Source organism: Penicillium paradoxum, assembly GCF_028828445.1.
Source record: "Penicillium paradoxum strain IBT 22861 chromosome Unknown utg000004l_segment0_segment0, whole genome shotgun sequence".
In the NCBI taxonomy this organism is placed as follows: domain Eukaryota; kingdom Fungi; phylum Ascomycota; class Eurotiomycetes; order Eurotiales; family Aspergillaceae; genus Penicillium; species Penicillium paradoxum.
Window position 1 is genome coordinate 1272109 of NW_026643182.1, and position 21969 is coordinate 1294077.

Sequence of the window (21969 nt, forward strand, 5' to 3'; positions counted from 1 at the left end):
TGAGTAGCAATTTGGGAGAGGGGTACTTTTACTTTTATAACGAAAGTTCAAAATCATAATTGATATTCGATTGGTTTGCTGCCGGTGGTAGATATTTCACGCCAGGGCATTTCATGCTTGCTTATCGGTAACATACTGAGGCGTCAAACCGTCCGTATCTTTCATGTACAAAATTGGACAGATTCATCATAAGATACTTATATACCTTATATACCTATTATTATATTGGTTTTTGCTCTAGGATCCGTTGTTTTCAGCTTCAACTCCCTACATTGACTAGTGACCCTAGGTGAAGCATTCGGGTGCCAATATGACTTGCGCTCTGTATGTTCCCTAACTCTTATACTGAAACCATATACCTCGCAACATCAAACGTATATAAATCAGGAGCATCATTGCCTAAAGTGGTTGGCCCTTATCAAAGTGACAGGGGTGCAAGGAAGTCGTCCGAGTGCACCAATCAATGCGCCAAAAGTCATGATAAGAACCGAAGATAAGAATGCTAGACGATCGGAGGCCACTGATCAGAGAACAATTAGTAGAATAAGCGGCGGTTGAATCTATTCTCCAATATTAGAAGCCCCGGAAATAGCTCATGATCCACCCTGGAAGCGTCTGGGGTATATACTCCACACCAACGCAGTGGAAATACACCAACGTTGACGATGCCTGCGTTCGATAACCTAAGATAAATTAGAAGCTTGAAAGTAGATAGAATATGATCATACTGATTTCGCAACGTCACCAAGTTCCTATTGGATCATTGCTTGGAGTAAGACGATAGGTAACGACTTCATTGGCAACGGTCATGAGCATGACAAAACCTATTTTATCTTTCGATGCTATCATCACCTCCCTTCAACTGACAGCGCAGGTTTCACTCGAGACAACTTCCTCTTTGGGGCAGAAGCTAGAGCAGGCTGATCGCCCTGTTTCCCGCACTGATAAGACCCTTGGTCCACTAGCAGTACTTTTGACATCATCTCCGCAATCCAAAATAGGCCTTTGGATTTTAATTTGACGGTTTTTGTGAAAAAGCCATCGAAATGTCCCCAGTACGATCAACTGTCGCATACTACCTCAGGTCCAACTGGTAGTCGAGAGCCGAGATCGGAGTTGAAGCAGCATGTCGTGGGCAGTGTATTACGCACTAAGAGACAGGATAGTGGAGCAAAAATACACCATCCGATGAGATGATCAATGAGATCGTAGTGTTTACATGAGTTGTGAGATACGCAGAGAGAAACGGAAAGAGAATTGGGCGAATACTCCGTTCTGACCTGATACAGTGATACCAGAGTTCAGCACTGAGCATGATGGATAGATTATGGAAATTTCTCTTTCCAATTGAGAAGAGATTTCGTGACGGTGAGTGTATTTGCTTATTCTCCAGTCCCTTGCTTAACAAGGATGCTCGTTGGACGCGAAAAACCACACTGCCCCCACTTACAGGAGCTGAGCACCACATCCCCAAGTTGGTTAAATATACTGGCCTACAAGACCCCGCAGATTCAAAAATATCCCATCGCAAATCATTTTCCTGCTGCGCTTGAACATAATGCACGTCGCCGACAACAATGGTCCTGCGTCAAGCCATCCTCCGGCGGATGAGTATACCTCACTTCTCTCCAAGCCCACCGATGATGTGCCTCCATGGAACGAGATCTCAGAGCAGAATGGAGAAGAAGATTCCAAACACGGAGCCTTCTCTCGGAGTCTCATACTTGCCGAATTCTGGATCCTACTCAAGGACTCTATCCCAGTGATCCTGGCATACACCTTGCAAAATAGCCTCCAAACTGTGTCCGTCTTGATCATCGGTCGCTCATCACCGCATAACCTCGCGACAAGTGCTTTCTCGTTGATGTTTGCTGCAGTCACTGGCTGGATGATTGCCCTAGGCGGCACAACGGCATTGGATACCCTCGCTTCATCGTCATTCACCGGGAGCGCCAACAAACATGATTTGGGAATCCTGCTTCAACGCGGGTTCCTGGTCTTGGGTCTTTTCTATATCCCAGTTGCTATCCTCTGGGCTTTTTCGGAGCCTGTCTTCCTACTCCTTGGACAGGACCCGCAGCTTTCTCATGACAGCGCGAGGTTTCTGACTTGTTTGATTCCTGGAGGACTGGGGTATATTTATTTTGAGGTCATGAAGAAGTATCTACAGGCTCAAGGTATGTAACTTTCTGCACGCGCTGCTTACAAGGCCTGCGTAGAATTCTAACCGTAAAGCACAGGAATCATGCGAGCTGGAACATACGTCTTGATGATAACATCTCCACTTAACGCGGTACTCAATTACCTCTTCTGTTACACATTCGAGATCGGACTCCTTGGCGCCCCACTCGCAACGGGCTTCAGTTACTGGCTCTCATTCGCCCTCTTAGTCCTCTACGCACGCTTCGTCAGAGGCTCAGAGTGCTGGGGCGGATGGTCCCGCGAGGCATTCCAAAACCTCGGCACATTCAGCAGACTCGCACTCCTAGGCGTTGTGCAAGTCGGCACAGAATGGTGGGCCTTTGAAATCGTCGCACTTGCCGCAGGACGTCTGGGCACAGTCTCACTCGCTGCTCAGAGTGTGATCATGACCGCTGACCAAGTCCTCAACACGATTCCTTTCGGAATCGGGGTCGCGACGTCCGCTCGTATCGGTAACTTGCTTGGTAGCAGGGATGCTATTGGTGCAGCCCGGGCGGCGCATACATCTGCTCTGCTGAGCATGGTCTTTGGCGTGGTTGTGTTGGCTGTTCTTGTTGGGACGCGGGAGAACTTTGCGAGGATCTTTAATGATGATTTGAGCGTTGTAAGGCTTACTGCGGATGTCTTGCCGTATGTGGCGCTTTTCCAGATTGCCGATGGACTTAATGGGAGTTGTGGGGGTAGTTTGCGTGGTATGGGACGGCAGCATGTGGGTGCTTTGGTTAATTTGGTGAGTTATTACTGTGGTGCGTTGCCGTTGGGTATTTGGCTTGCGTTTCACGGTATGGGACTCAAGGGTCTCTGGGTTGGACAATGTATTGCGCTCTACTTGGTTGGAATCTTTGAGTGGATTATTGTTGCACGCAGTGAGTGGGACGAGGAGGTGCGAAAGGCTTTCCGGCGGATGGATGTACATGAATGTCTGGAGGCAGGGGTTGAGAGGGACTAGGATAGACGTAGTTGGATTTCTCAATTTGGATGAATCATGATCTTGATTGGTGTATATAAACCTATGTTCTCTTCGGAATTCGTCTACTACTGTTATAGTTATGTTAGATTTGAAGTATGACCTACAAGTTAAAATACATCTCTCAATTGCTTCCAAGTAGCTCGGACTATATCCAATACATGCTCTTGACCATACTTGCAATAGTCAAGCAATACGATAATACAAGCATAGAACATCGTGACCCAGTTGTACCTCCGTAGTCGGACACGGAGGTCGGACAACGGCTCAACCGATAAGTACTTTATAGAGCGAGTTGCGCCAATGACAGTCAATAGATAAGCCCTGTGCCCTGAGTCAAATCTTCAAACATCGTTCCCTATCTTCTCCAACTCTAATGCCTGTCTCACATCCATTCTCCCCCGGCTTTCCATTCTCGGTGGGGAAGCAATCATGACATGTATGACGCACGCTATCGCCAAGTCTATATTCTTGAATCTTCCAATAGGCAACTTGCATACTAGGCCAAATTCCCAAAAGGGAAGTTGTCGGGAGTGGGGAGAAAGAGTATCTGTTTGTGTCTCTAATGTCGACTCCAACTTCGCAGCCCGGGAGTGCAGATGGTGATTTGAGAAGATCATCTCTGATTCTGGACAACGAGAGGAGACTCCGTGGCGTAATTGCAAAATTTTCATCGATCTAGTTGTTTACATCGTGCCAAAGTTAGATATTGGTGAATCCTTCGATCTCGAAACCAAGGTATATATAAAACGCAGGAGGGCGCTGTGTTCAAGGCCCGATAATCACACCTCTTACACTCATTCTCAATACTTCCTACCTACAATTCTTGTCTGAGTGACTCCTACAACAATACATGATGATTTCCTCTGTAGCGGGTTTAGTTGCTTTCTTTGCTTTGGCAACAGCACATGGGGACCACAGCCAGTCTCAGCTCGCTGGACCTCACCAAGGTCTTTGGTACAATACACTGCCAGGTGATGGTGGCACGCAGGTAACAGAATATCTTGAATTAGCATCCATTGAGTACTCTGGCTGAAATTGGAAGGCCGACTCGGTATTCTCCGGAATCTCAACCTTCGGTCGTCTACCTTACTTCCCATGTCTATCCAGCGACGCCGAGAAATACGACATTGCGTTCTTAGGTATGCTGGCCTTGGAGGAAATGGCATCACCCGACGATAGCAATGATGCATAGATTTCTAACATCGTCTCTCTCGAATACAATCAGGTGCCCCCTTCGATACCGGTACCTCGTACAGGCCCGGAGCCAGATTCGGCCCCAGTGGAATCAGACAAGGTTCTCGCCGCCTCAATCTCTAGTATGTTGTCCTTTCAAGTGAGCAGAAGGCTCACACAAGTCAATGCATGGCGAACACACAGGCTCACGCAAATTGGGCTTCAGCGGAGGCTACAATGTTCCATTGCAGGCAAATCCGTTCGTGAGCGATTTGAAAATTTTGGACTGCGGAGATGTTCCAGTTACTTCGTACGTTGATCCCTGATCTCTGGATCATCACTAAACTCTTGACAAATATATGCAAGGCTGACCACTGCGATGATCAAATAGATACGATAACGCCTGGGCTATCAAGCAGATCGAGGAAGGACACAACAGTATTTTGATGCGCAAGCCTTTTACCAATGCAGATAAACTCGGTCTTTCAAGGGCTGGGAAGACTCTTCCTCGAGTCATCACCCTTGGTGGTGATCATACTATCACACTGCCCCTGCTGCGGAGTATCAATAAGGCTTACGGGCCGGTGACGGTTATTCATTTCGATAGCCACCTGTAAGGAGCTGGTGAATTGTTCGGATTTGATAAGGAAGGCGTGCTGACTGGTACCTAATAGGGATACCTGGAAGCCCAAGGTCTTCGGTGGCTCTCCCAGCCAGGTCGCTGCCATTAACCACGGCACGTACTTCTACCATGCCGCCATGGAGGGTCTGCTAAAAAACGACACCAATATTCATGCTGGCATCCGTACGACCCTTTCCGGTCCATCTGATTATGAGAATGATGGGTACTGTGGGTTTGAGATTGTTGAGGCTCGCGAGATCGATACAATTGGTATGATCTTCAGCGCTGGGTAGTCTATTTTGGGTTTTTTTTCGCCTCTGCTAACCAATATATTGTCTCGATTAGGAACGGATGGCATCATCAAGAAGATTCGCGATCGCGTTGGAACCGACAATCCAGTCTATCTATCTATTGATATCGATACCTTGGACCCTGCCTGTAAGTATCCTTCATGGCAGCGCTGCTTGTGAGGCGAATGCTGACTTCTCTCCAGTCGCCCCGGCTACTGGTACTCCAGAGACTGGAGGATGGTCCACGCGCGAGTTGAGAACCATTATCCGCGGGCTTGATGGCCTGAACTTCATTGGAGCGGATATCGTCGAGGTGGCCCCGGCCTATGATACCAATGCAGAGTTGTCGACAATGTATGTGTTTTCGTCGGGTAGATTTGTCTCTAATCGGGCAGAAAAACGCTAACCTTTTCGTCCCTGTAGGGCTGCTGCCGATGTCCTCTATGAGGTGCTTACTATCATGGTGAAGAAGGGCCCGTTATCGATTGGCGAAGAATCTCACGAGTTGTGAAGGGATAGATTAAGTGTGGGGGATCTAGTCTATAAATGGAATTCAATTCAAACCAAGGACTCAAGGATGCTGCGATAGAAAAATAATTGGTTCTCTATTTCGCGATTAGGCAGTTGGTATGACCCTTCACTACGTAGTAACGGTTTTTGTCAGCCGGGGCAGTTGGCCAGGCTCCCGATAATTGGACGCAAGGATCGTAAAAAGGCACCGATCGTCCAACGGTTTTTCCTAAGTAGTGGACCTTTGCCCATCGCAAGGCCACCAGATGACATTTCTGCATCGGCCCAGCCCAATTTTCCACGTGTCGCGATGAGGAATGCTCAATACCTCGGATTAGGCCGCATGAAGCATCAAGAATGTACCCCTCCCTGACCGAACCAAGGCCCTGGGACAAGATATCAAACTAATTTAGCGGGCAATATCCTCAAACCTCTGGGCCTTTCATGGTCCCTTGGAGTGGACCTCGGGTGTAGGAGAAGTGAGCGGATTGGCCTGGCTGGGCCGTCTCCAACCCGATTTAGGCTCCATCAGGAAGTGAACGCGCACCGATCGACACCCAGAACCCCATGCGGTGGCCGGTTCGTATGAGTTGGAAGGGTTGTGTTTCGCGTTTACCTTAAACGGAGGGGCTAACGGGGAAACCTGAAACGAAGGAGGTTTGGAGCAGGGGGACTTATTAAGGTAGCGTTCATGTGCGAAGATGCAATTTAAGATGGAGTACACATAGTCCGGCAGATGAACCGTGAGATATGTAAGGCAGGACACTATTGAACCATGTGTCCGGAGGATTTATACCAAAAGGGAATTGTTTAATATGTAGATAGTGTTCAGATCCAAGAACAAGCCAGTGACAAGACCAGACGCTCAGCGATGGAGTGGAGTGTACCGGAGTAGACGCGGAGAGAAGCCCCTGAAAGGCAAAGAAATCACTCCCAATCATACATCCTTCATCTTAAAACCACTAAGCTCTTCTGGGTTGTGCACGGTGTTTCTCCAGACCTGCGTCTTCTGGTTATTATTTTGCCTCCCTACTTTCTCCTCTTCTAGATTTGGAGAGTCACCAAGAGGTAGGATACGCGTGTGTTGTCTTTGACAACCAAAATAAAAAGAACAAAAACCAGGGGCACTAACACTTGATTTTAGACATCTCCTATTCTGCGCCTCATGACTACGCCTGCTATTGATTAGCATCCTTTGATATTCCCTTGATTTTTATTCCACCTGGTGCGGTCTCTTGGGGGAGAAAATGACTGTCTCACCGCCAGGCTCACCCACCGGCGCCCCCCCACGACCGATCAGCGCCGTCATGCGCACTCCGCGCAGTGCCAGTCGCCTAAGTATGAGCAGCAGACAAGGTGGAAGTCGAGCATCGGACGAGGATGGCAAGACTGCAGTCAAAGTCGGTATGTATGGATCGCATTTCCCCTGATCGCATCCATAGTTACCCGATGTGCAACCCAAAAAAAAACCGCTCGACGGAGTAGTCCGCAACCAAATCTGAAAGCACAACTGACCTCGCGCAGCTGTCCGTGTGCGCCCACCACTGAAACCCACCGATCCGGGCTACGAATTGATCCCCCAGCGATTCCAGCGATCCATGGTTCATGTCACCGCGCCAACCAGTCTTGCCGTCGACGTTCCCAATGGGCGCAAGTTATTCGTGTTCGACCGTGTTTTCCCCGAGACTACCGAGCAGGAAGGCATTTGGGAATATGTCAGTGATAGTGTCAATTCATTTGTGCAGGGCTACAATGTCTCGATCATGGCATATGGCCAGTCTGGTGCGGGGAAGTCCTTTACAATGGGCACTTCAAGCCCCAGTGAGCAGAATCTCACGCAGGATATGGGTGAGTTTGAAAGATGCTTGTTTACTGATTGTGTGTGGAACTGACGGTCTGGATCTTTATTTAGGCATCATCTCCCGTGCTGCACAGGACTTGTTTGATAAATTAGATAGTCCCTCGAAATCTAATCGGCATAGCTCGAACTCGACGACTGGGCTGAGAACACCGCAACGATATTCAATGAGTTCCGCCGCAAGCTTTGGGAAATTGAACCTGGAAAAGGAAAAGACCTGGCAGTTGAAGGCTACCTATGTGGAGGTGCGCATTCGATTTCTGGTTCTGATTGCTGGCAATGACATTTTTCTGACCTGTCACAGATCTATAACGAACATCTGAGAGATTTGTTGCTTCCCGAATCGACTACGGGAGGCGATCGCAGCAACGTGACCATTCGTGAAGATACCAAAGGCCGCATCATTTTGACCGGATTGCACCAAGTGAATGTCAACTCGTTCGAAGATCTGATCGGTGCCTTGAACTTTGGCTCCGCCATTCGCCAAACGGACTCCACGGCGATCAACGCCAAATCATCTCGGTCGCATGCCGTCTTCAGTTTGAATCTCGTCCAGCGCAAGTCCTCGCCAAACCATTCGACCCCGAGCCCTATGAAGGAGAAGCGCATGTCAATGCCAGTCGACTCGTTTAACGCCGCGGAATCAGTGACTGTCGATAGCAAGCTTCACTTCGTCGATCTGGCGGGTAGCGAACGGCTGAAGAACACGGGCGCATCCGGAGAACGTGCCAAGGAGGGTATCTCTATTAACGCTGGTCTTGCCGCGCTCGGCAAGGTTATCTCGCAGCTTTCCTCGCGCCAAAGCGGCTCGCACGTCTCCTACCGTGATTCCAAGCTTACCCGACTACTTCAGGACTCACTTGGCGGAAATGCCTATACTTATATGATTGCTTGTGTGAATCCTGCCGAATTCCACTTGAGCGAGACCTTGAACACAATCTCATATGCTCAGCGGGCTAGAGCGATTCAGAGCAAACCGCGCATTCAACAAGTCGCAGATGATAGCGACAAGCATGCTTTGATTGAGCGACTGAAGGCCGAGGTGGCTTTCTTGCGCCAACAGATTCGCAACAGCGAAGGGTCCGAGCGACGGGAAGCAGGATCCTCCGAGCGAAACGAGCGCAAAAACGAACGTGAAAAGCACCTGCAGAACCAGTTGCTCGATATTCAAGAAAGCTATAATTCCCTCAGCCACCGTCATGCCAAGCTTATCTCGAATATGGCCAATGAGTCCAACCCGCCTGCCACCAATGGCGACATGGACGACGCCACAACTCAAATTGGGAAAAGCTCGGTTGAACGAATGCAGCGATCTAAGTCGTTCGCTGAATCCGTTGAGCAGATGGTCTTGGAGTACGAGAAGACCATTCAAAGCTTGGAGTCTTCCCTCTCCGACACCCGGGCTTCCCTATCTGTCACCGAGAGTGATTTACTCGAGCGCGAGACAAAGTGTGCCTATATTGAGACTGTTAGAGAACAACTGCAATCCCGTGTACAGAAGTTGCTCGACCGAGAAGCCAGCACCGAAATCTATCTTCGCGAATTGGAATCCAAGCTTGATGGCCATTCCGGGGGCGAAGAGAAGCATGCTGCGATTGTGGCCGAACTACGCAAGGAATTAAGTCGGGCCCGCGATAGTGAAGCCAGCTGCGAGGAATACATCTCTACACTCGAAGAGCGACTTGCGGAGGGCGAGCAGGACATGGAGCTGATGCAGCGTGAAGTGATGCGATTGGAGCATGTGATTGAGCGCCAGCGAGGTCTTAGTCAATTGGATCATCGACTCAATGAGCTGGACCAGCGCGATGGCGGAAACAGACATGACGGGGCCAATGGCATCGACTACTCACAATATCCACCACCCAGGTCAATGCACGGCGCTCATCGACACGCGCCCTCCCTGGATGTGCTCAGCGAAGCAGTTGAGACAGCCATTCCCGAATCAGATGAGGATCTCATCGATCCAATCATGAAATCCGAGCGGGAGTCTCCTGTGCAGCCTCAGCCGGGGCTGGGCGAGGACCTTAAGGTGCTGGAGACCGTGACTAGCAAGCTCGAGGCGCGCCGTACAGAGGCTCTTCTTGAGGAGCCCCTCGCAAGCCCTGCTCAGTCTAAGTTCGTTGCCGACAAGCTCGAGTCTGTCACCCAAGAGCTTTTCGATCTGCGTCTGCAGCACGAGAATACAATGGGAGACTTCGAAGTACTGGAATCCAAGTACGAGGAGGCCATGAAAGCCCTTGCCGACCTCCGCCAGGACAAGCTTGACGAAGCCCGCCACCCGGCACCCAGCGTTCAAAATGACCTTTCTCCCCGCCCAGAGTCTTTTTTAGGAGGAGGAGGCACTCCGAACTCGAAGTCTGGAGCACAACACTCATTCTCGCAATCACTCTCTTCGGAATTATCCTCGGCCGGGGAGCAATCCACTTTGCGCGAGCCTTCTGAGGACGGATCGAAGGCACTTTCATCCGCCCCCTCCACCCCGCAAGTGCCGCATGCCAGCCAGCTGGACTTCGAAGAGTCTGAGAACATGCGCAAGATGCTCGCTGAGCACCAGGAGGGTGCTGAGCTCATGGCCCAGAAATACACGGAATTGCAATCTGAGCACGAGGAGATTCTTGTGCTGGTTGAGAAGATGAAGGCCGAGGCCCAAGCCCAACGCAACAAATCGAACTCACCCCCTACGACTCCCGGCTTCAAGATGATCCGCCGCATGACTAGCCAGAACCTGCTGTCAGGAGTCGATCGTGCAACACGCGCCCTTACAGGCCTTCGCCTCCTTGCATCCGAGGAGTTTGCCGAGAAACCTGACGCCATGCATAATTTCGATTATCATCTGGACCAAACCATGCATGAATTACAAAGCCGTATGGAGCGCCTCCAATCCCTTGAAGCTGAAAACCACAGTGTGAAGAAAGAAATGGAAATGAAAGCTACTATTATCTCCGGTCTGACAAGAGAACGGTCGAGTTTGCAAGGTGTTTCGCCCGTCGACATGGCTTTGGTATCTCAACTACGCGACCAGGTTGTTTCTCAGGAAAACTTGATCAACAGACTTCATGATGCCCATCAATCTCGTCAAAAGGAGTTGATGGCTGAGATTGAAACTTTGAAGGGTCTCTTGAAGTCTCAAGAAAGCGCTACTCGCTCTATGGATGCCGGTGCCGACAACCAGGATAAGAAGATCGGTGCCTTGAAAAGTGAGATTACCGAGTGGCAGGACAAGCACCAGAGTGCTTTGGAATCCCTGCAGTCTTCGGAATCGCAGCTCACTAGTACTCTTGCCGAATTGGAGTCTGCGTTGGCGACTGTTGAAGCTATGCGCTCTGAGCGTGCTACTGTTGGTGACTCTACCGAGAGAGAGCTCCCCGCTCAAGACCTTGAAGATGGCCGTGCTGAGCAACAGCAGCTTGTGGATGGTCTGAAGAAGGACATTGAACAGCACAAGGCTACTATCGCTGCTCAGCTCGCGACAATTGCCGGTCTGGAGAAGTCTCACTCCGACGCTCAGGATCAACTGGCTTCGCAGACCACCATGGAGGAAGGAGCCAATGCCGGCGCTGTTGACTTGGGTCTTTCTACTCGAATGGCCGAGCTTGAGAAGGAGATCTCTACCCACAAATCAGTTGTTGATTCTCACAAGACTGAGCTGGATACCCTTCAGGAATCCCACAAGCGTGAATTGGCCGAGTTGGAGGAGCGGACCAAGGCTGCTCTCCAGGCTGAACATGACGCACGTCTCGTCGAAAAGGAGGCTGAGCATGAGCGGGCGATGGCGACCTTACAAAGCGAGATTGCGGAGTCTCGTGATGAGCTGGTTACCCTGCTCAAGGCTGTATCGACTATCCTCAATTCCGAGGTCTCATCCGAGAACTTGACTGATCAGATCCAGGATGTCTTGGCTCAGAAGCAACACTTCTCCGACAAGTATTCTGAGCTTCTGGGCACAAACGAAGACCTTCGCAAGCAGTTGGAAGCTAGCGGCAACTCTGAAGGCCTTCTGGACGAGCTGTCTAAGAAGAACAACGTCCAGGACGCCAAGGTTAATGAGCTGGCTCTCTTGGTGGCTACATTGGAGGATACTCTTCGTCAGAAGGACGAGCAGGTCAAGAAGAAGGAAGCTCTGGTTGAGGAGATTACCATTGAGAAGGAGAAGAGCGTGCGTCTCGTGGAGGAGCTCGAGGAACAAATCACCAGCAGCTTCGATCAACACCACAATCGTCTGTCCGTCATTCAACAGGAGCGTGACCAGGCCTTGGAGGACGCCAAAGCTAAGATCGTGACCTACGAAGGTGACATTCAAACCTACCAGGTGCGGATCGAGCAGCTTGAGCTTCAGATCAAGAATACCGGGTCATCTGATGGCTCCCATGATCGCAGCAGCTCTATCACATCCAACCTCCGGAAGAGCTCATCTGCCGCCTCTCTCCCCTCGCCTCCACCGGCAATCCCTCTCCCTCCCCTCCCCTCCATCGCCTCCCAGGCCAATGGCACTTCGAGCGTGTCCCCACCCAGCTCCCGACACGCCAGCAAAGAGCTGTCAAGTGTCCAGCTAGTGGAAGACCAGGAAGCCCGGATCCGAACAATTGAGAAGCACCTGTACGCCGAGAAGCAGCTGACCGCCACCTTGGAAGAAGCCCTCGGCGACCTCGAAGCCCAGAGCACCAAGGTCAAGAGCGACTGCGAGGCCTGGAAGAAGAAGGCCTGGTCATTCGAGGACGAGTTGACCTCCCTCCGCAAGGAACGCAGTTCTGCTCGTCTGTCCCTCCAGGCCGTCGAAGAGGAGCGCAGTGCACGTCGTGAAGCCGAAGCCGCGCGCGCCCAACTTGAAGAGCGCATGCTTGCCCTGAACAAGAACAAGAAAAAGAAGAAGAGCACCCTCAACTGCTTCTAAGCGTTTTTTGATTTGACCTTGCTTTGAGCGCCTTTCCCCGCAAAAAGCGATCGTTGCATTCTCATTCTTAAATCGTCTTCCCCGGTTGTACACTTTTCTCCTTTTCTGTTACTTCTTTTTTTATTTTTATTTTCCTTCATCCTCTGTTCCATACCCCCTTTTTTTACTTTCGATTTCTCGCCTGTTTCCTCTCTGTTGTCCTGTATTATGAGCTTTTACGTTGTCACCCCTGTCGATTCCGTCAATACCTTGTCCTATAGCCCCGAATCCTCCTCCCTTTCCACATATTTCGTCTGTCTATCGCATTCATGAACATTCATGACTGGTAGATGTCTTTTCTTTTATCAATCTCTTTGTCCATCGGTGAAAATCCATGTTGTACATTCCGTCGGCTGTCTAGATTGATTCACGTTGAAGTTTACGTCGCAATGGGGGGTTCTTATCGGTTCTCACTCATACGTTTTTTTTCTTATTTGAATTCCATACGGGCTTCCTTCATATTGAATTGCTTTCCTACAAATCTTGACGTATTTGCTTTAGAAGTTTGGAATATAGGACTGTAGGTATGCCTGGCCGAGGCTGTAAAGCACAGATGTGGGTGTTCTTGACAGTTGACAGTCATATGTTTATATGAAGACGTTTCCATTGTACAAGAAGTGTAGATGCCTTCTCCTAGCCTTGCGAGACCCTACATCGAATCGGGTCTCGCCGACTTTTATAGCCGATGGATATTCCTTCACCCGGGTGAGAATCCTTTGAAGAGGCATTAGCAGTAGGTGCTACAACAGTATGCCTCTAACAAATCAACCACACCCCAGCACCAGAATCTCTTTGACCTCCCCGAGAGATCCCGATCAGATAACCCCGAATCAACCTGCGAGGGAAGTATATCGGCTTCTCGGCTCAACGTCTTCCAAGCCGTTGATTTGTCGTCCATTCCCCTCATTTCCCCAGACGCCAAGAAAGACTCTATTTCAGCCCGCATTTTGATGAAGTCAATTAGCTACTCTACATGAATGAAAATCATGGCAGACAGAGAAAAGAGCGACCAGATAGCAAGCAACCACGAAGTTGAGCCGCCCATTCCGTCTCAAAATGACAATGATATTGATCCTCACCCGAAACCGACGGTCCTGTAAGTTCAAACTCTCACCTTAAGCATGCAGCCCTAACATCCATCCACAGCCGCCAAGCCCTAGTCGTCGCCGCAGGCTTCATAACAATGTTCATGACCTGCGCATTAATTTTCTCCTACGGTGTCTACCAAGCCATCTACGAGGAAATGGCTCAAAAACCAAACACATCCTTCACAGGCACCAGCTCGTCAATAATAAGTCTCATCGGCACCGTCTCAATAGCCGTAATGTCCCTCGGCGGACCATTCATCATGACCTGGGCAAAGCTATACGGCCCACAGACCGTCATCATGGCCGGCGGTATCGTCTTTGCACTGGGCTGTATCCTCGCAAGCATCAGCGAGTCAGTGTGGCAATTCGCCCTGACGCAGGGTGTCCTTGTCGGTTTGGGAACTTGCATGGCCTACGTACCTACCATGGCGGTTGTGCCGGGATGGTTCGATGAACGCCGTGGACTAGCCATGGGCGTTGTCATCGCCGGCTCGGCTTGTGGGGGAATGATCTGGCCACCGGTGTTGAGAAACATTACTACCGTCGTGGGGTTCCAAAATGCACTACGTATCTCCGGGTGTTTAGTGGCCGCGTTTGTGCCTTTGGCTGGGTATGCCCTGCGCTGGGAACCCGGGTTTGGCGCAAATGTCAGCGCTCAGACGGTGGGGTTATCCAGACTCACGGGATGGTTTCAGGCGCCATTGGTTGATTGGGAAGTTATCAGATCGAGGAAATTCGTTTCCCAGGCATTGGGATGTTTCTTGCAATCGACGGGGTATTCAACGCCGTTGTTCTTTTCTGTGGCTTATGCGCGTGCATTGGGGTATAGCGTTTCCATGGCTGACAACTTCATCACGATTAGTAATGCGGCGAATTTTGTATCTCGGATTGGGGTCGGGTATGCGGCTGATCGGTTTGGGCGGTTGAATGTGCTTTTCTTGACGACGGTGTTGAGTAGTGTTTTCGTGTTTGGGTTTTGGTTGCCGTCGACTTTTGCGGGGGTGTTGTTTCGCATGCGGCGGCGGAGGTTTTGTTTATTCTCTTTGCTGTCGGGTATGGGTGTTTTGGGAGCGCTTATATCTCGTTGTTTCCGGCGAGTTTGATTGAGTTGTTTGGTGTGCAGCATTATACTTCGGTTAATGGGGCTTTGTATCTGATTCGGGGGGTGGGGGCTTTGCTGGGGACGCCGTTGACGAGTCTTTTTCTTTCGGGGAAGGCGGCTTTGGAGGATCCGTTTAGTTATTTGAGGGTGAGCTATACTGTTGGGTTATTGTTGTTTGCGGCGAGTTTAGCGACGTTGTGGGTGAGGATTGAGGGCTCAGCGGGGAAGAAGTGGACGTGGAAGTTATGATTGGCCTGAATCTCTTGTTGGCAATCTTTTTCCTTTTCCTTTTCATGTATCAGACTTTATTGAGACGCATTAGAAGGCTGAAGATATTGTAAAAGTATATGCCATGCTCGTTGGCAGGTTCGGAGCAGATTCGAGTAATCTGGGGGTTGTAATGCTTTTATTCAATGGTTTAAGTAAATAATGACTTGGTTCTCAATATGGATACTCCCAGTTGAACGGCTTGATCTCTAATTATGTTAATTGTGCAAGAATTATAGGGGTTGCCGATGTGTATGCAAAGCTTGTACTCCAGACTTACATCGATGTGGGCTAGCACGGAGCCCAGACATGGCCTTAAGAACACCACAATCTAATGACCCAACACTTATTTAGTGGACCATCACATAGTCAATATATCTGAGACACAAAATTAGATGAATTATTGAATTAATTTCCTGAATATTCGTAGACATCAACATGTGCATCACATGACGCGTATACTCCACGTGTCTTTTAAGCTTGTCGCGACGACAGCTCCGATCTCCAAGCTCCAAAACAACTCAACATGGGCCTCCAGCGCTCAAATGTGACAATCATCCACCCGGATTTGGGTATCGGCGGCGCAGAGCGGCTGATAATTGATGTCGCCCTAGCCCTGCAGAACCGAGGCCACCGCGTAACGATCTACACCTCCCACCGCGATAAGACGCACTGCTTCGACGAGGCGCGCGATGGCACACTAGACGTCCGTGTGCGCGGCAACACCATCTTCCCCGCCCATGTCTTCGGCCGACTTCACATCCTTATGGCCGCGCTGCGCCAGCTACATCTTACCGTGTCATTACTGGGTGAGCTTGGTGCACGCGGGACCTCGAAGACAGCCACCGACGAGGAAGATTGTGACGATATATTCATTGTGGACCAGTTACCGGCCTGTGTGCCTTTATTGAAATCATTCGGCCGCCCGCGCGAGTCCCGACGCCAGCGCATTCTGTTTTATTGTCATTTCCCGGATCAATTGCTTGCGCGTCGAGATGAGGGCGGGTCGCTTCTTCGGTTGGCGAAGATGCTGTACCGGTTTCCGTTTGACTGGTTTGAAGGCTGGGCTATGAGTGCGTCGGATCGGGTCGTTGCTAATTCTAAATTCTCCCGTGGGGTTGTACGTGGCGTTTTTGGCTCGGACCGGCTGGGTGATGTGGAAGTGGTCTATCCGTGTGTCGATATGGATGCGGGGGTAGCAGAACCCAAGAAAGTGGAGGAGGATCCTCTCTGGGGTGGAAAGAAGATTTTGCTTAGCATCAATCGCTTCGAGCGTAAGAAGGATATGGCGTTGGCCATTCGCGCGTATAATGGATTAGGGGCAGAGAAAAGGGAAGGGACGCGATTGGTGATTGCTGGTAAGGATGTCTACATAAAACCCGTTTTTAAGTGGATTCTAACATGGGATTTTTTCAGGCGGTTACGACAATCGTGTCCAGGAGAATGTTCAGTATCACCAAGAGCTGGACGAGCTTGCGACGAGTCTCGGGTTGGAGACCGCGACCTCTAAGACAGTCCTCTCTGCACTTTCAATCCCCGACACGATCGATGTCCTGTTTCTTCTTTCAGTTCCCACCGCATTCAAAGATACCCTGTTGGCGCAATCGAAACTCCTTCTCTACACCCCAATCAATGAACACTTTGGCATTGTACCCGTCGAGGCAATGCGCGTTGGTCTCCCAGTACTAGCATCAAACACCGGCGGTCCACTGGAGACGATTGTGGAGGGCGAAACGGGCTGGCTCCGCGATGCCCACGCAGATGAAGAATGGACTGCTGTGATGGACAAGGCTCTTTACAGATTGAGCCAAGAGGATGCTCAACGCATGGCTCTTGCTGGCAAGAAGAGGGCACAGGAAAAATTCTCGCTCACTGCTATGGGCGATAGGCTCGAAGAAGAAATTACCACCATGCTTAACGCCGAGAGAAGGCCGTTCAATGGATGGCAACAGGTCTTCGCCATTTTTGCTCTGATTGGGGCTGTTCTTGCAGTGATGGCTGCAATCCTGCTTCAATTGATGTAATCCACAGTCTATTCAATACCACACTTGTATTACACATTAACCTGCTTTCTACTCTTAAGCTTGGGAATATCTCCTCCCTACTCTGTCGTGTGTACATTCTTCATCAAATCTCACTTCAACCGCCACTGTCCCATATTGGTCACATGACCTCGTGTTTTGTACGCGGTGACGTCGCGTCCCCCTCCATCGACCAGTCTTATCCTAGTCGCCTGCCCTAGTGGCATTGGTACTTGTCAAAATGCCCGAAATCATTGACCTCATATCTTCAGATCCCCCTGTTCCATCTAAGCCTCAGCCACCGAAATCAAACCCGCCGGCCGAACTTCCGTCGCGGCGCCCATCCCACAACCTCAATCCGATCTCATCGGACTCATTCGATACATCGCTGTTGAACTATGACGAAATATTTGACCAGCCCGCCAAGAAGCGGAGAGTGAGCGACCGTGACACTTCATCTTTACGAAAAAGCACAACGCCAAATGAACCTCGAGCGCCGGTTTCTACAGCAGAGCCCTGGTTCTCAATCTCCGACGATGATTTCGACTTGCCGCCGTTGAACACCGCAGTGCAGAAACAAGCATCAAAGTCACGCATTGAAGAGTCGGATCCGATTGTTCCTACGTCTTCGGCCCCGGGTCCTTCTCTACCAAAGCCCTCATCGCGGAAGCCGAACCCTACAAGTCTGGATATTATTACGCTTGATGATGACGAAATTAAAGACGCCATGAAGCACCCACTCTCGAGTTTCCGAGGACATAGTGATATAGATGATTTCAGCGATCCATTTACGCTACCAGAATTTTCTGAGCTATTGAAAAAACCTTCCCGAGATGCGACGACCTCAAATCCTATCTTCTCCGAGTCAACTGCTCGCCTATTGTCTCGTCTTAGCGAGGAAGACAAAAATAGCACGAACAGCTCAGGCTCCAAGGCAAAACCTGGTGCACGAAAATCGAAAGGTGTCAGCTTGACAACTGCACTTGCGGAGTTCCTCTCCGATGAAGACATCGATGAACCAATAGCGCCCCGGAAGACAGCGAAGAAGACCAGCAAAGTCACTACCGCGGATAAAGAAGCTAAAGCTAAAGCACGTGAAGAAGCCAAGCTTCAGCGAGAACAAGACCGCCAGCTTGAAAAAGAGCGCAAGCTGAAGCTTAAAGAGGAGAAAGCGAAAGAGAAACAACGGGCTGCCGATATCGCCAGTGTCAACAAGCTCAAAGTAAACAAAAAGGACTCCACCGCTGAGATGATTGTTGACATGGCCACAACTCTCGAGGACAGCAGTGTCGGCACTCAGACTATCGAGTTCATGAAACGACTAGGAGTCCAGCAAACCTTCTTCGCAAGCGTGATTCCCAATGTGGTCAAATGGCGCCGCAAAATGAATGCCACGTACAACAATACTCTGCGTTACTGGGAGCCATGTCCGTTTTTCGTCCAAAATGAAAACCACGTGCTGTGTCTGGTACCAGCACAGGACTTTATCAAAATGGTGACGACGCCGCCAGAAGGAGAAGAGAGAGAAACGCTAGAAATTCACGTTCTTCGAATCAAAAGCGCCTACCCCGATTGCAAACCCATCTACCTGATCGAAGGCCTCACTGCTCTTATGCGCAAGAACACGAATGCGCGTAACCGAGCCTTTCAAGCCGAAGTCCTACGCCAAATGGCGGAAACCACCGCGCCAGAGGAACCCACCACGGGCCGCGGTAGAGGTCGAAAACCCAAGAAAAAGGCAGATGATGCGCCCCTCATCGATGACGAGACAGTCGAGGATGCTCTGCTCGACCTACAGGTTACGCACTCCTGTCTCATCCACCACACAACCACACCATCCGACTCCGCCGAGTGGATCAAGAACTTCACTGAGCATATATCGACTGTGCCCTACCGCCGTGAGCGACAAGAGGCGCATAATGCAGCTTTCTGTATGGATACTGGACAGGTGAAAACTGGCGTAGACAAGCAGGATACCTTCATCAAGATGATTCAGGAAGTCAATCGTGTGACTGCTCCTATGGCTTATGGAATAGCATGTCAGTATCCTTGCGTCACGGATTTGACTCGTGGAATGCGGATGCATGGGGCTATGATGCTAGAGGATATTAAGGCAAGTCCCTTACATATTGACCTTGACTTTGTTTTATTTGGGGTTTACCTGGCAAAGTTCTGCGAACATCTACTGACTCTTCTAGAAATCGGCCAATAAAAACGGTGCCCTGACGAGTGCCCGCATTGGGCCTGCTGCTAGTAGGCGACTGTACAAGGTGTTCACTGGGCTCGACCCGAGCTCAACGGATATTTAGGTGTACTTCTTGGGCCTTTTGGTTATCACTACCTTTGATTTTGGCTCTCGTTACCATTGGGGTAGCCTTGCATCGTGGATTTTCCGTATAATTGGAGCGTTGCATCATAATTCGCTTGATTATTGGAATAGCAGAGCAAGGCTCTGCCTCGCTCATCTTCTGGTCGAGTAATTAGATATTGTTTTTTTTAATTAGCAAAATAGAGAATAAATCCTTTTGCTGGGCAATCTGATCCTCCACTCTGTTGCTTTGATGGTCACACTACCTCTATCTTGACTTCATAACTCCTCCAAATTCCCTCGATACAAATGCTGAAATGCCGAAACTCTTCACACATTCATGCATCAACCCCAGGAACTATAAACACGTTAGCCAAGCACTGTGGGTATAGAATTACCCATAATTTAACAGGAAAAGGAGCAACTCACGAGCATCAACAGTAGATCCATCCCGAATCTCCGATCGTTGAATACCCTAAACCCACCAGTTAGCACAGGCACCCAAACAATCCCCCCCAGAAGACAACAAACTCACCAAAGTAATATACCCAATAACACCATTAGCATAATCCTCCCCATCCAAAGGCTCCGTGTCAAGAACCGTCATAGCCCCAGCTACACCTCCGTCAGCAAGAATCCTCCCACACACAGAACAACAACTTACTAGCCGACTCATTCGCATAAATCCCATCATCGACATTCTTCACCCGCTCAATCTGCGTATGGCTAGCATACGGCTCCAAAGCCATAATCTCCTTCTGCAAAGCCTCGGCAACAAAGATCTGCCCGGTGCTCACGATGGGGCCATTGACGAGCGTCCCGTTCGATCGCACGGTCCAGTTCGTGTGGATCTGGACGTGGATGTGGATTGCTCGTTGGACGTAGAAGCCGGGGAAGATGGTTGTGAAGGATGTTACGCCGTGTTTGTCTGTGGGCCACATTCCGCGCAGCCAGGTTTCGTTGTCGGTGGATAGGCGCTGGATTTCTTGATTAGTGGGTGTAAAGAGTCTTGCGTGTTGGTACGTACTGATAGGTCTGGGAGGCCGGCGTGGAGGTCGAGGTCCTGGTTTTCGTCGGAGTTCTCTTTGTACATTTCGAGGAAGGGAGTGTTGGGGGAAAGACCCGTGAAGGAGCTGTAGGATCCGGTGGCGTTGCAGTGCTGTAATCGTGTATCGTGTTAGTTTGGGTTGGAGGAAGAAGGCGTTGTTGTGGTTACCCAGATATCGACCAAGACGTCTTCTACTGCCTCGCATGTATCAATGTCGATGACACCGATCTCGAGAGATAGTGGGACGCCGGGCTGGCCTTCGCGGACATCTTGTCGAAGAGTCTGGCTTCGAGGGTAGAAGTATGGTCCGTTGCTGGTCTCCGGGGTGAGGATGTTGGTCCAGTTGGAGATGAAGTCCTTCTTGGGTGCCTGGGCGTGGATCTCGTAGGTTGTCTCTTCCGAGCTGGGATCAACAGACAGTTCTCGACGGCGGAGGGCTCGACGGGCCTTCTTCATCCCAGCTACCTTGGAGCCGCATTTGTGGGCAACATGGTGGTGCTTCGCAACTGTGGCCTCGTCGGGAGCGGTGTGGGGATGGGCTATGTATTTATTAGCAATCTATGTGTATCTACGGAGTAGTTCAAGAAAGTCTGGGAGGTTACCTGCAACTATGCTTGAAACGCCCAGAAAGGAGGCGATGATAGTGTTGACCAACATGATGGAATCCCTTAAGTGGTAGAAGTTATCCTCTGGGGATGGATTTCCAGTTTACCCAATAATTAAATACTGAGATCGCTAGCCCGAAAAGCCCCGGATGTAGCGAATGCATAAACGTGCATATCTAGTTCCTAAAAGACTCTGGTGTTCTAGTTGCGGAGGTGAGATCCAGCCCAAATCCACAGCTATATATGCGTGGTGGGTCAAGGAGCTCTAGTTGCCCAGTCATATTGATACCAAGGCGGCGATCAGTGGAGTCTGCAGAGAAGGGATTCAAAATCAAACCGCTCTCATTGATCAATCTGCCTCTTCGGATACAGGTAGTGCATGGTATATATCCGTGGCTATATACGGGCCCAGGAGCCGAGACATGGGTTGCATAAAATCGCGGAATGCATCAAAAGCAAAGCCCGGAGGTGTAGAAACAAACTTGTATTGAAAATGAGCATATCTTCAATGCATCTCACTTCTATGAACACAACTCATAATGTGATTCGCTCGCTGGTACCTCTCTATCTTGGATTTGGTCCATTGAATGCGTCGACCTCCGCGTGCCCATCCCACGCGAATAAGCGAGAATTCCAATCAGCTAACTCTCTCCATCGTTGAAATGCAAGGAATCATCATCTTCAGGCGGAACTGGGCCGATACGTCGCAGCTTGTCGCCTTTTTTTAGATTCTCTCCACCGCGGACCGCACAATAGTCCATGATTCAATACACGCCTGACTCATGATTTCGAGATCAACCACTTCCGCATCAGAAGCGGGCGAGCCAGGTCGAACCGTCTCTGACGGGAATAGTAGGGAGCAACCGATTCTCGCAGTCTTGAGGGGAGCACGCGACCTGACACCCAACAAGAATTTGCAAGGGCACAATAGTCCACCGCAGTCTGTCGAGTGGCTATGCCCTAGAGACGGCGTTT

General features: G+C 50.1%; 7 protein-coding genes across 7 annotated transcripts; 6 read left to right on the forward strand and 1 right to left on the reverse strand.

Annotated features, from left to right (window-relative positions):
* Positions 1-1558: 1558 nt before the first annotated feature.
* N7457_004214 (MATE family efflux transporter) lies at positions 1559-3151 on the forward strand (the record flags this gene model as incomplete). Its single annotated transcript, XM_057175259.1, has 2 exons — positions 1559-2177; positions 2241-3151. The coding sequence occupies 2 exons, from the start codon at positions 1559-1561 to the stop codon at positions 3149-3151; spliced, it is 1530 nt and encodes a 509-aa protein (XP_057032306.1).
* An 874-nt stretch (positions 3152-4025) lies between these two features.
* On the forward strand, positions 4026-5768 carry N7457_004215 (Ureohydrolase; the record flags this gene model as incomplete). The annotated part of the gene is made up of 9 exons (XM_057175260.1): positions 4026-4160; positions 4215-4311; positions 4429-4488; positions 4514-4655; positions 4737-4935; positions 5033-5237; positions 5313-5405; positions 5461-5611; positions 5681-5768. 9 exons carry the CDS (start codon positions 4026-4028, stop codon positions 5766-5768), a joined length of 1170 nt encoding a protein of 389 aa, XP_057032307.1.
* Positions 5769-7014: 1246 nt separating this feature from the next.
* On the forward strand, positions 7015-12516 carry N7457_004216 (uncharacterized protein; the record flags this gene model as incomplete). Its single annotated transcript, XM_057175261.1, has 4 exons — positions 7015-7171; positions 7292-7615; positions 7680-7870; positions 7930-12516. 4 exons carry the CDS (start codon positions 7015-7017, stop codon positions 12514-12516), a joined length of 5259 nt encoding a protein of 1752 aa, XP_057032308.1.
* Positions 12517-13541: 1025 nt separating this feature from the next.
* Positions 13542-14746, forward strand: N7457_004217 (uncharacterized protein; the record flags this gene model as incomplete). The annotated part of the gene is made up of 2 exons (XM_057175262.1): positions 13542-13651; positions 13702-14746. 2 exons carry the CDS (start codon positions 13542-13544, stop codon positions 14744-14746), a joined length of 1155 nt encoding a protein of 384 aa, XP_057032309.1.
* A 792-nt stretch (positions 14747-15538) lies between these two features.
* Positions 15539-17036, forward strand: N7457_004218 (GDP-Man:Man(1)GlcNAc(2)-PP-dolichol alpha-1,3-mannosyltransferase; the record flags this gene model as incomplete). The annotated part of the gene is made up of 2 exons (XM_057175263.1): positions 15539-16370; positions 16429-17036. 2 exons carry the CDS (start codon positions 15539-15541, stop codon positions 17034-17036), a joined length of 1440 nt encoding a protein of 479 aa, XP_057032310.1.
* Positions 17037-17274: 238 nt separating this feature from the next.
* On the forward strand, positions 17275-19342 carry N7457_004219 (uncharacterized protein; the record flags this gene model as incomplete). Its single annotated transcript, XM_057175264.1, has 2 exons — positions 17275-19176; positions 19232-19342. The coding sequence occupies 2 exons, from the start codon at positions 17275-17277 to the stop codon at positions 19340-19342; spliced, it is 2013 nt and encodes a 670-aa protein (XP_057032311.1).
* Positions 19343-19679: 337 nt separating this feature from the next.
* On the reverse strand, positions 19680-21046 carry N7457_004220 (intradiol ring-cleavage dioxygenase; the record flags this gene model as incomplete). The annotated part of the gene is made up of 7 exons (XM_057175265.1): positions 19680-19699; positions 19771-19816; positions 19877-19956; positions 20006-20318; positions 20369-20500; positions 20558-20928; positions 20992-21046. 7 exons carry the CDS (start codon positions 21044-21046, stop codon positions 19680-19682), a joined length of 1017 nt encoding a protein of 338 aa, XP_057032312.1.
* Positions 21047-21969: the final 923 nt, after the last annotated feature.